This window comes from Ambystoma mexicanum, chromosome 9 (genome assembly GCF_040938575.1).
Source record: "Ambystoma mexicanum isolate Mex_15411 chromosome 9, UKY_AmexF1_1, whole genome shotgun sequence".
Lineage (NCBI taxonomy): Eukaryota > Metazoa > Chordata > Amphibia > Caudata > Ambystomatidae > Ambystoma > Ambystoma mexicanum.
The window spans coordinates 690,943,873-690,956,253 of record NC_090931.1 but is presented as its reverse complement, the minus strand read 5'-3'; the positions used below and the strand labels follow the sequence as shown (position 1 = coordinate 690,956,253).

The 12,381-nt window shown below is 43.3% G+C and overlaps 1 protein-coding gene across 2 annotated transcripts in view; it reads right to left on the bottom strand.

The window, feature by feature from the left end:
* NRP2 (neuropilin 2) overlaps window positions 1–12,381 on the bottom strand; it is a 193,178-nt gene that overhangs the window by 46,648 nt on the left and 134,149 nt on the right. For both annotated transcript variants that reach the window (XM_069615560.1, XM_069615561.1), the window contains exons 8-9: window positions 6,205–6,349; window positions 204–544 (exon numbers count right to left, since the gene is read on the bottom strand). In XM_069615560.1, coding sequence (XP_069471661.1) covers window positions 204–544; window positions 6,205–6,349 — 486 coding nt within the window. The remainder of the gene's footprint in view (window positions 1–203; window positions 545–6,204; window positions 6,350–12,381) is intronic.

Sequence of the window (12,381 nt, the reverse complement as noted above, 5' to 3'; positions counted from 1 at the left end):
ACGAGGGAATCTCCCAATCCTGCTGCGGATCACTAATGCTCCCTGAAAAGGACCACATTGCTACAAATCGCTGCGGAAAGGAGTCACATCTTTCCAGCCCCCCTGCAATTGCTAATTTGCCTGCAAATCCCCATCCTGAGATCTGGCAGTGACTGTGCAGACTTGCCCTTGAAAGAGTTGCCACTTTGTGCAGCAGGCCTCACCTTGTCTTGCTCCTTTTTCGAGTTCTGCACATACTCCCAGTCTTTGCCGTTCATGCTGTAGGACACCTTAAACTTCCGTACGAAGGCTCGGTTCTCCATGGTGTCGCCGCCCCGGGCGCCCTGAATAATCACACCCTTAACCGTCTTGGGTGAGCCCAGGTCCACCTGCAACCACTCCTCTCCAGGAGGCGGGTTGGGGATCTGGGGGAACCAGCCCGAGCGGCTGCTGACCAAGCGGGCCGCGCCAGGTGACCAGACGTACTCCCTGCTGGACGAGGCTGTGATCTGGGCGTCTGACAGGAGGCCGGAGAGCATCCCCATCATGTTCGAGCAAGGAGAATCTGGAGAGGGAAGCAGGAGAAGCAAAGCATCAGGCAACCATTAACTACATACCCTTGAATGAGCTTCCACTACACGTGGCCCTCAAAGCCAACCATGCTCAAAATTCTCTCAAAGCACAGACCTGCCTTCCATCAGTTCTCCTAGACCAAAAACCAAAACATGCTTCTAAGGGTAAGATTAGCTAACAGAACATATTGAAGAGAAAGCAAGCACACTCTTAACATTAAAAAAGCGTCCCCTGGCATTGAAAGGCTTATCTAAGAAATACCTGCACACTCTTCAATAGGTACGTATTCACATTCATTTTTATTTGACAAGTTTTGTGGAGTATTTTTTCATGTCTAGAATCTTTATGGACACACTTGCGGCACAAAGCTGGCTAAACTTCACTGTTGCGGTATGCGCATGTGTGCCTTCGCGCGGCATTGCATTCTTGTGCTCAGTATAGGATTTGACACGTTGCTCGGTGTTGAATTACCTACAGGTGCACAATGATAACCCGATAGTGTGATAAGAGTTGCTGATATTATGGCAGCACTACTGTGAATGACCATTTATAAAGGTCAATTTACCACACCAGTGGTTCCTAGGAACATGTATGTTGCCCTGATTTAATATGTGGCATGGTTGTCCACTTTAACACGTTTGTGTTTCCCTTAGCTATTTGAACAATCTATTAACATATTTGTGGTATTAAGGAAATATTTTGAAAATATTTGGAAATCCACCTTCCCAATGTTCTTTAACACAAAATACATGCTTGCTAGTGACCTCACCCATGATTTCTGTTCCTCTTTCAGCAGCTGTGACCTGACGGAAACCTCCCCCTTTCCTGTCTCACCTCTGCTGTGTGTTAAGATATGAAACGTCTTACAATTTCCCCATTATCCAATTGGCTCTTCTTTCACCCGGAAATGATCAGTTATCCTTTAAAATCAAAAACGGGGTCTCTTTTGGAGTGTCACTATGCTGAAAACATAGCATTCAGCATGAAGTGGCATCTGTAAGTCTTTGGTTCACAGATGTATTGTTATCTTGCCAATTATATAGCGCCCATCTGTTACTGGTGTCACCTCGTAGCTCTGTAGGCTTGTACCAGAGTGTGTGTGGGACAAAGGCTGTGTACATGGTTGGAAGACTGAGTGGTCCAACAATGTATGAAAATCTTCATTCTTGACTCTCTCGAAAAGTTAAACTAAGTAGATGGCTGTGCAGGCTTCATATTAGACCGGGGTCACTGGGGAGCCTGGGTGAATAATTTGACCCATCATGCATCCATGACGGCAGTTACACTAGTGCCCACCTCATTGAAAGTGAAATAATGCAACAATATGGAGGTTTAAATTATTAATATTCTTATTGTATTTATTGAGTGCGGACCTGGCATCGAGAATACACATACATAACGGAGCGCTTTACAAAGGTAACAACAGAACAGATATACACCGGGGGGGTGGGATACAGAGGGGCATGGGGGGGGGGGGGTGAGGGGTAAAGCAAGAAGAAAAATGAAGACCGGAAATTGAAAGCGACTTCATAGAGCAAGTCAAAAAGATTCTGTTGATGATCAGTATGAGAAAAGGGCTGGGGTATTGCAAACCTCTCAAGTTGTTAAGTCTCAGAGGCTGGTAAACTTAAATGTTCTGGTGGCTGTATCCACGAAAGACAATCGAGAGGAGTCATATTTTCCGAGGGTGCTGAAGGTTTGCTGCGAGGGTGCCACTACTACCTTCTATGGAAGATATGATGCACCTTTGCATTTGTATTTATTTGCATTTCTTGAGCCCTTCCGCCAAAGCCCTTAACAATAGGTTAAACATGAAAGTGGTATATCAAATAATGTTCAAATTAAAAGAGAGAGACTAGTCCGAAATTAGAGACAGTAACAGTTGGGCCTTCAGGCTGGAATAAAAAATAGCAAGGGAGGGAGAAGCACGGATGTCTGGAGGGAGATCATTTCATAATTTAGGCGCAAGAAGGGAAAACCTACAGAACCTCGAGTGAGCACACGGGGGATTAAGAGAAGAAGGTGAAGATGTTGGGGCTGAAGAGAGCGTGCAGGAACAGAAGAGGAAACAAGAGAGGAGAGATATGGGAGACCAGGACCATGATAGCATTTGAATATGATACACAAAACATGAAAAAAGAGTCAAAAGGAAGAAGGAAGAGTGAGAGAGGAGTGCCTGAGGGAAGAACGAGAGGGTAGTTGAAAAAGAAGAAAGACAACAGAATTGACAATAGAATTGAAAAGGGTAAGAGAGGAGCATGGAAGGCCCATGAGCAGGGCAGTACAATAGTCAAGTATAGAGAAAATAGAAGAGAAAATGATAAGTCTGATGGCATGGAAAGAGAGAAAGGGGCACATTTTGCATAGCTTGATGAGATGTAAACAACAGATGCATGCATTGGAAGAGATATATTACGAGAAGGAGAGTGCGAGTCAAAAATAACTCCTAAATTACAAGCAGTAGGAGATGGTGATATGGGAGATGGGAGACATAGAGCGTGAGTGGGAAGGAGGAAGTGGAGGTGAGTAGAGAATGTCACTTTTAGAAGGGTTGAGAGAGAGAAAGTCAGATGACATCCAAGACTGGACCACTTGAAGACAGGAAGAGAGTCAGAGAAGAATGAAAATGAAAAGAAAATCTGGGTGTCGTCTGAAAAGAAGTGATGGGAAAGGTTACAGATGTAAGAGGAATAGTACAGACAGAGAAAAGCAGGGGGCTGAGAATAAATCTTTGGGGATTACGGGCAACGGGCAAGAAGGAGAAGTGCGGCCCAACTAAGAAACAGATGATGTGATCAGATAGACACGAGCTAACTATTGAAGGGCCGAGCCCGAGAAATCAAGAGAGGAAAGTGCAGAGAGAAGAGTAGGGCGATCGACAGTAACAAAGGCTGCAGAAAGGTCCAGGAGAATGAAAATGAAGGAGAACTTATTGTGATGAGCAGAAAAAGTAGAGTTAGATACATGAAGAGCAGTTTCTGGAGCGTGGGCAGACCCAACACCAGATTGAATAGAAAGCAGAAGAGCATGTTGGTCAGGTATAAGGTAATCTGAGAGTAGGCCACACTTTCCAGAAGTTTAGAAAGGTGTGGAGGGTACAATGAGTGTAAGGCACGGAACACCTTCTTAATATGGGTGATTTGAGAGGTATGGGTATAGGAACCCACAGGCCAATAAAGGGGGTGGAACCTACAGCTGCGCACCATACCCCTGGACCCATTTCTATTTTCAAAATTCTTGCCTTAAAAGCAGTATTCCTGTATGCGCCCTGACACCCATGAGTCCCATGAGCCTGCAGGCAGGGGGAACACATGTAATATTGTATTCAATGCTTTTAGCAACAGGAGAAAAGCTTAGCATCAACACATCCTGCCTGCTACAGAATTTTCACACCAGAATCAAGGGGCACACAGCCGACAGGAGAGCACACATTTTCAATAATCATGCATTCACTCAGTACATTTGCATTCCAAAACCTATCTCTGTTTTCAGATGATATGAAACGAAGTGCGCAGCTTGCTCGGACCTTGCCTGCCATTAAAGTATCCATCTCAACTAGAGATGTATGGAGAAGTAGAGAAGACACTTGGATCATATTTCTTGAGTTCCACATGCCAGCAAGGTTAATTTGCCAGTTGTAGTCTTACATGTAAGATGCAGTCTTGCCGGCCACCGTGCTTGAAAATAATATATCAAACAAAGCTTCATAAACCCTGGTGCTGCCATCTGATGCAAGTGATAGCCACATATGGCAAGCATAGTAATCACATGCAAGGGACAGTCTCTGGTGCAAAGGGGCTGCCATTATATTTTAAGTGGATCCTCAAATGCCCAAGGAGGTTTTCACCCAATCAGAATTAGTGGAATCTCCCTCCCTGGAAGGCCCACCCACTGAATCCCACCAACCGAATCCCTATCCCAGGTTCCCTCCCACCGACTGTATGCCAAATAGGGCACCACCATGTCCCTGCCCAGAAACCCAGCCTATCTGGTGCACCCAGACATTACTTCCCCAACCAACCTACCCAGGCCCTTTACCACCACCCAATGCCGCCCCCCCATACGCCCAATCTTCCCCCACTCCACTAACCTCTTTACCTACTCATCCTCACCACACCTCGCTCCACTTCGTGGCTCCGTGCAGTGAATAGTGGATAAAGAAAACGGACTACACTTTATGTTCATTCAGTCACTGCTGTGCGGGCCAGGCGGTGGCATCAGGATTTGCCTGACCATACTCGGAGAAGATCGATTCAATGAGTCCATCTTCGCAGAATATGGGTAGAACACACAAGCAATGCCCGCTCCAGCTTATGCTGAGCAAACCCAAATCTCTCAGGTGTAATTATAATGTGCAAAGGTGCAGTCTCACATGTCCAAATGCTGTCATCATATGTGAAGTGCAGCCGGAAATGTAAAGCTTTCCACTCTCCTCGTGTGCCTTGTAATGCAGTAAGTGGCCAGTTTGCCTAGGATGAAATCTTGATCTTTCAACTTGTATTCGATCATGTAGAAGATATTCTGAATCTGATAAAGCTTAAGTCCCGAATTCTGATAAGTACCGGGTCAACCCATGTTCACACAAGTGGAAATGCAATGTGCATAATGCTGACACCCTGAAAAATTCAAAAATGCAATCTCTGCAAAGAGAACACACTTAAAATACCCATGCCGCCAACACCTGCATTTGCCCGATTTGCATTACAAAGGAGCACATAACTATTTTTTTTTCAAAACTAACCTTTTGTGAATCTTTTTAACAATATGTTCATTTACAACCGTGTTTTGCCACTGTCACTTTGAAAGCCATTTTTCTCTTTCGCATATCGCTTCCTAATTGCCCGGAAAGTTCCTCTGTAGTAGGGGTGGTGGATGAGTGGAATTGCAACCCTTATTCTGCCCAGCAATGTTTCGTGAAGTAAAAGAATAGCAGAGAACCTGATCAACAGGACATGCAGAAAATGATCAAAAATAGAGACAATTTCCCTGTGCAAACCAAGTCAAAAGGGTTCTTTTTAGCTGGTGGAATGCTGGTTCCGTTTTGAGAAGAAACCAGGATGAAGCTTCGCAAGCAATTACAGCTTTTGAACCACCCTTGAATTATTTACTTGCAGCATATCGTTTTGTAAGAAACAAAGGGGTGTTGCTAGACCCATTTATGAAAGTGCACATTTTAATGATCGGTAGAATAATAAAAGCTGGTGTTAAACCTATCCATCATTTGCACCTGCATATATGTTTCTGCAGTTGGAGCATTATCTCATAGATCTGTCTAACTAGCCTGAGGAGAATAAGCAACACCACGAGTCCCTCAAGACGACATAGATGCTAATAGAGCGACGTCACGTGAGAAATCCTCAATTCTGTTTTTTGTAGCTTGCAGAACATGGCAGTCAGAGACCTGACGTGTTGATTTTCCCAACATAAGAATGTGCCTGTGTGTCTTTTAAGAAGGTAGGACCTGCTAATGGTATCGCACATGACACAAGTGCATTTGCAACTATGCATATCGCTGGGGCTGTGTTCATTAGATCTAATGGCGCGGCCACAATGCGACTGGAGGTGGGCTATCATTTTCTAGATGCGATTCATTCTTCTGTATTTACAAAGGCAAAAAGGGCTGAGGGAGACAGAGGCCTGAGCATCCCGAACCTGTAATTTGGCACCCGTAGAGCTCGATCCTCATTGCTATGCCGCTTTGCCAGGTTTGGGGGCGAATTCGGACGAATCGAGTCAGCACTGGCTGGTGAATCTTGTTCAACACCACTTCGGAGGGGTCGGTGTTCCCTTGGAAAACCTACAGTTGTGGGCAAAAGATGCAAAACTACATCAAGGAAAGAAACTGGAAACAGACAAATAGAACATCACTTTAAACATATGCATCACATGGTTATTAAATGTAAAGCAACCCCTCTTGTGAGGCTAGAGCACCCCCACCCCCTTCATGAAAGCAGAGCTCAGAAAAGGCCTGGATACCACATAGCTGGTGACCTTTGCCTCTCTTCAGCAATGGCTCAAGGGACAAGCCTGCATTACACCGAAGCTCTTGATCCAAGATGGCTACCCGTGGGGGCTGCTAGAGCAGATGGCCAATCAATATACACCATATGGAAAGGTTACGCTTTCTTCCGCCTCTCCCCCTGTATCCCAGCTTGGCACAGAGTACCTGCAGTTCTGCGTTCTGTTTCTCTGACGAGGTGAGCCCAGTTGGCCAGCCTCGCTGGGAACATGGAACACTCCCATCAAGAACAAGGCCTTGGCTCCATCATTTTCCTAGGAGTTGTGTTCTCTTGACTTGGGCAATATGCCCGCTTTTTGTTTAACAGAACCACAGTGAACAATTTATTTTGGTGAGATCTAAGTGTTGAGGAAATCGGTTCCTTGAGTGAAGAAGGATGAAAACAGCAAATAATTTCCATGAGAGTTGAAAAAGTCAGTTCCGTGACGTCCATAGCTGCTGCTTTCATTCCCACTCTAGTTTGTTTGGTACGGCCTTTCCCGCTAAACCCTATTGTTTCCACAGCGTCTTATTGGACAATATATCTTACTATATTATTTTGGCTGCTTTTCTCTTAATCTAGATTTTGGCTGAGTTTTTAAATTTTTTTTTTTTTAATTTGTTTTACATCAAACTGTTTTGTAGCATTTTGGAAAGTATGCTGAACATTTCGAACAGACACACAAACGTATCCAAGCATTGCAGACTGCTTTAAAAAAAAAGATTTGAAAAATGAAAATGTTACACTTTTTGTGTTGTCTACCACGGAACCTGCCCACATGCCACATTTCAGGTTTGTAGAATGATTGGGAAGGTGCTGAACATTTCGAACAGACGCTCAAACGTATCCACACATTTCCCTTTTTTATATAAATATGTTTGTGAAAGTGTGTTTGTATGCTTGGGGTTGGCTCCAGCCCCATAAAAGTTGGTGGGCTACAACTTTGGCACAAGGTCAACATGCCAGTCTGGGGTGACTGGTGGTGGTGAAATCTGAGCAACTGAACTCAGTTATAGAGCACTCCAAAAACAATTTAAATTGACTCCAATTCTATTTAGTCTGAAAAAGTCAAACAAAGCTTGGATGCAGGAGAGGAATAACCGCCCTGACATGAAGGGTGAATATGGGCACCAAGGTTTGGGGGGGAAGCAGAGGCAAAATGCCAACGCACATATTTAGGCAGCAAGAATGTTGCTGTGTGAGGAGCTGTAACATAGATGTTGAGGATAATTTTGGTGGAAATTGGTTGCTAGTATTCACAAACCTCACAGTTCCCAGAATGTCAAACCCCACCCCAAGGAAGCGCCCCTTAACCATGAGCAGTGCCATAAATCTCAGCACCTCCAGGTCGAATACTGAAACGAGGTACTGAGCTTGTCAAACCACTCAACACTATCATTTAGTCAGGTTTTCAGGATTAATACATGGAATATGCATGTGAAAAAATGAATACATTGAATTTCAAGGGAAATGATGTGTATAATTTGCGAGATTATGAAATCTCAATTCGCTAGCCAGCTGTACACGTCACCCTGCTTTTCTAGCGCCTCGCCACCTGTTTATAGCTAGACATGGACAAATGCTCATTCCTCACTGAAAATCAGGTACAATGAGAAAGATAGGCCTTGTATTACTCCCCGAATGTAGTGCAAGGAAGCAGATGTATAATTATAAAGAACAAAAGAGTTCCGATGCCTTAAGGCTTTTTGCAATATATGACTAACCAAATATACATTAATGCCCGCATTGCTTTTTTCAAGTAGAGCAACGCAGCAGAATTGATAGAACCTTCAAGAAGAACTACAACTAATTACATATTTGCAATTTTTGTATCATTACAGTAGGGCAGGCATTTTGATTATGGCAGACAAGATGTAAGCATTCTCCAATGCATAGCTAATGTAGGATTTAAATGCCCAGGCTAGGTTTCATTTTCGAAACAGTGCAACGACATCTGGGAATCAATATGTTTGCTGTGATCGAAAAAAAGTACCTTAAAAGTCATAAAAACGTTCTGAGCAACAACGACAAAAGAAATGAAAGAATCCCTGCTGTGCCTCCCCTCAGCTGCGGAGGGAAGCGGACAGGCATGTCAGATGAAGCACATAACACGACTGTTTCACGCACTGATTGGAAGAGAGCAGCGGGTCTGAAGACAGCATTGTTCTGTCGGGCTGATGTGTTCATGCGCAGCCGCCATATTTATGCCAGAAGATGAAAAATGTATGTGGGTGATTGCCAGAGGGAGAGGGGCGGTAGCATGCTGTTTGCTGCCTATAATAGGTTTGTGATCTGTTTAGGGGTGTAAGAAAGTATCCTAAATGACCATGTACTATTTTTGAACCTCTCAAACAAAAAGGTCTCCTGGTTAAACAAACTGCAGCCTAAACGTCTGGCAGATCTTTTTTGTGGCTATACCACGCGTGGTAATTACCATTGCGGCACGCAGTAATTCCAGGAATCTGCCTCATAATAAGAAAACCTTTGAGTTGGCAGTAACAGGTTGTGGATCTACAGGAATATCTCGTTTGGTATTACAGTACATCTGCATATGCTTTATTTGTAACCTTTTTTTGTTATGTTAATTGTATTTTTAAATTTTCAATGGAACAGAACAATTGAGCATTTACAAACCGGAAATAAACTGAAAATAAAATCCAAGTCTTATAGTGAAAAGTCATTACAAATAATTGACAATTCTAATAAGTAAATATACTAAATTTTGTAACATCTCATATCATGTCTCAAATAACAATGTAGTCATAACAGTTTAAGTCTGAGCTAAATTGAACCTAAACACAAGAAACATACATAAAACACATATTCCCACATAGACAAACACTCATACACCTGCTCACATAACAAATGATCCAACTTCACCTATTTTATGTGACAGCATAAATACCTAGTCTAAAACTACCCATTTAATTCATTAAAGGATGTCCACAGATCCAAATACTACTCAATCCTGTCTTTACTTGAAAGCATGACCTCATCAAAATTAGATAATATCTGCAATTCATTCATCCAGACATCCACCTGTGGTTTCTTCCTTGTCTTCCAGACCTTCATTATCTGTTTAACTGCCACCACTAGCGATCTATCAATCCAGCGATATTGACTGCCAGCGCTCACACACCTATACACTTTGGATGGTAGGGTAGTCGGCATAGGTGATCTAGGAAAGGACACGTTAATTATCAAATCTAAACTGTCAAAACATTGCTCCAATAACGTTGAACTCTTGCATAGCCCCACAAGGCATGCAATACAGTGCCTTTCTATGTGCCACAACCCCAGCACAGATCGTTGTACAACAGTACAAGTGTGGGCATGCGCAGAGAAGTCCAATATAGGCACCCAAGTATCTTCTGATGAATCAGTCTCGAATTCAAATCCAATCTTGCTCTCAAACCCGCTCTCAATACACATTCCCAGTGTTCCATTGAAATATTACTATTAAATTCCACTATCCGAATCTTGCTGCATTTCCAACCAAATTTGGAGAATAGACATGCACTGTGTATCATAGTGGATCATAAACTACTCTTGTTTTTTTTTAATGCACAATATTTCCTTTTTGACATTATGTGCATTACATTGAAAGGGGTGTGGGTAGGCATTAGAGTTGCCCATGTCTCCTTTGGTTATGTTATGTTAAATGAACACACGTTCACCATAGGCATCTTGGGTCACAATAGGATAGACAATCAGGAACCTAAAGGTAGGTCTTTAAGGAGCCCAGAGGGGGGACGGAAGAGAGTTCCATCTGGAATTTGGTTCCAGCAATTGAAAAAATCAGCCACCCGTCCTGGTTAGCCGAAACCGGGGAACGGGAAGCAAACAAGCATCTTGAGACCATAATGTCTGTCCTAGGAGATAGGGTAAGAACTTACCTTGTAGGTTTTCTGCACCCTGGCCACAGAATGCCTGATGAACTATGCAAAGAGACTAAAAGGCAATGCGCATAAGAACAGTCAGCCAATGTAAAGAGCGCAGTATCTGGGAGATATGGGAACCACAAGGGGTACCATTCGCAATCTGTGCTGCCACGTTCTCAAGAAGCTGTAGCCGATGGGAAAGATACAATGGCTGGGCAAGGAAAAGAGAATTACAGTAGTCGATACGACTCAAAATGAGGGAGGCGACAACTGGAGCTCAAAGATGAGAGGGAAGAGAAGGGAGAAACGTATGGAGGACCTTTAATTGAAAATAGCCAGATTGGCAGATTGAGCAGACCTGTGCCCGAGTGGACAAGGAGGCAGAGATTTTAAAGCCAAGGTTTTTTATCATGCGAACTGGTGTGGGAAAATGACCTAAGTCAGGAGGTCAGCAAGAGGGAGACAGAAAGCAGAAGAAGAAAGAGAACTAGAGGAGGGGCAAACCACCAGAACATTCATCTTGTCTCCATTCAGCTTAAACCAGTTGTCACTCATCCAACATCTCAAACCCTAAACCTAGATGCTGTGTTTAGCTGAGCAAGATGAAGCCAGATGATTTGCGTATCATTCACCTAGAATTTAGAGTTTTCCTAGAAGGAACTAAGAAGTGGTGAAATTAGAGATTCTAGAAGTTTCATAAAGAAAGGGAGAAGAGAGATGGGATCAAACTAGCAGGGATAGCAGGATCCAGGGAAGGCGTCTCAAAATAGGAATAATAAGGGTTTGCTTTCATTTGACAGGAACAGAGCCAGAGATGCAAGTGGAGCTTATCGCTAGAGCCATCCAAGAACACTTCTGTATAGGCGCGTTATAAATGCCATATCATATCATACCATATCATATCATGATCTCCTTCAGAACACCCAAAGGAATGGAATCTAGAGGCTAAGCTGATTTGAGGCACTTAGTGGCTACTAAAAAATCATCCAAAGAAAACAGAGGAAAAGCGGACCATACTTGAAGGGAATCAGCTGGCTGGGCATTAACACAAAAATGGTTGGTTCTTAACCCAGACAGCAGGAGGTTTTCCCGAATATCTTCAATCTTCTTAATAAAAAAGGTAGAAAGAGAATCACACAGTGATTATGAAGGAATCACCCGAGCCATAGAGTTGTATTGGAAGAAAGTGACCGTACCAGGGAAAAACACTCCCTAGGTTATCCCATGCATAGGGGTATCCTTGCATTAAAATAAGAGTTGAACTTCCCTTGTCTACAGGAAAAGAAAACTGCTATAAACCTCTATGGACTTACACCTCAAAATTACCCTGTAGACCAAAATATGTCAGGCAGTTAAAACATGCAGTATTGCCCAATACCTCATTTATGTACCTATCGTCTCTGTCACACTCATAATGAAGGCCAACACGTCATTCATTTTTCTGAGAACAGGAGCACACCAAGACCAGGAACAACTCTGAGATGGATACTGAGTGACACATATTGCACCCAAGAAAGCGGTCACACGAAAGAGAAATCCCAAAAATTGTGTGCTTGCCTGTTTCCAAAGTTGAAGCACAGGAAGTGAAAGGTATTTTTAGCAGAGTTTCCATTTTCCATATTCTGCTCCCCACTAGGTCTGCTTATTTTCTAGTCATAACAGTAACTGATGATTCTACTTAGTCTCCTGTTTTACCCAACCTGTTCCCCAACTCTAATCTCTGGCAATCCAACGGTTTTGGAAAGGGTGCTTCTTTGCGGTCTAACCTTTTTGTACATTAATTAATTAAACTTTTATAACACGCTTTAAACCAGAGACCAGCCTCTGAACACTGGATAGGGATTCGAAACTGTGTAGCTCTGCATTGTTGTGCTTTCAAGACAAACATGTTGCCCCTGACCTAACCTCCCGGCCCTTTCTCTTTATATGTAAGCATCTGTTTGCAACAA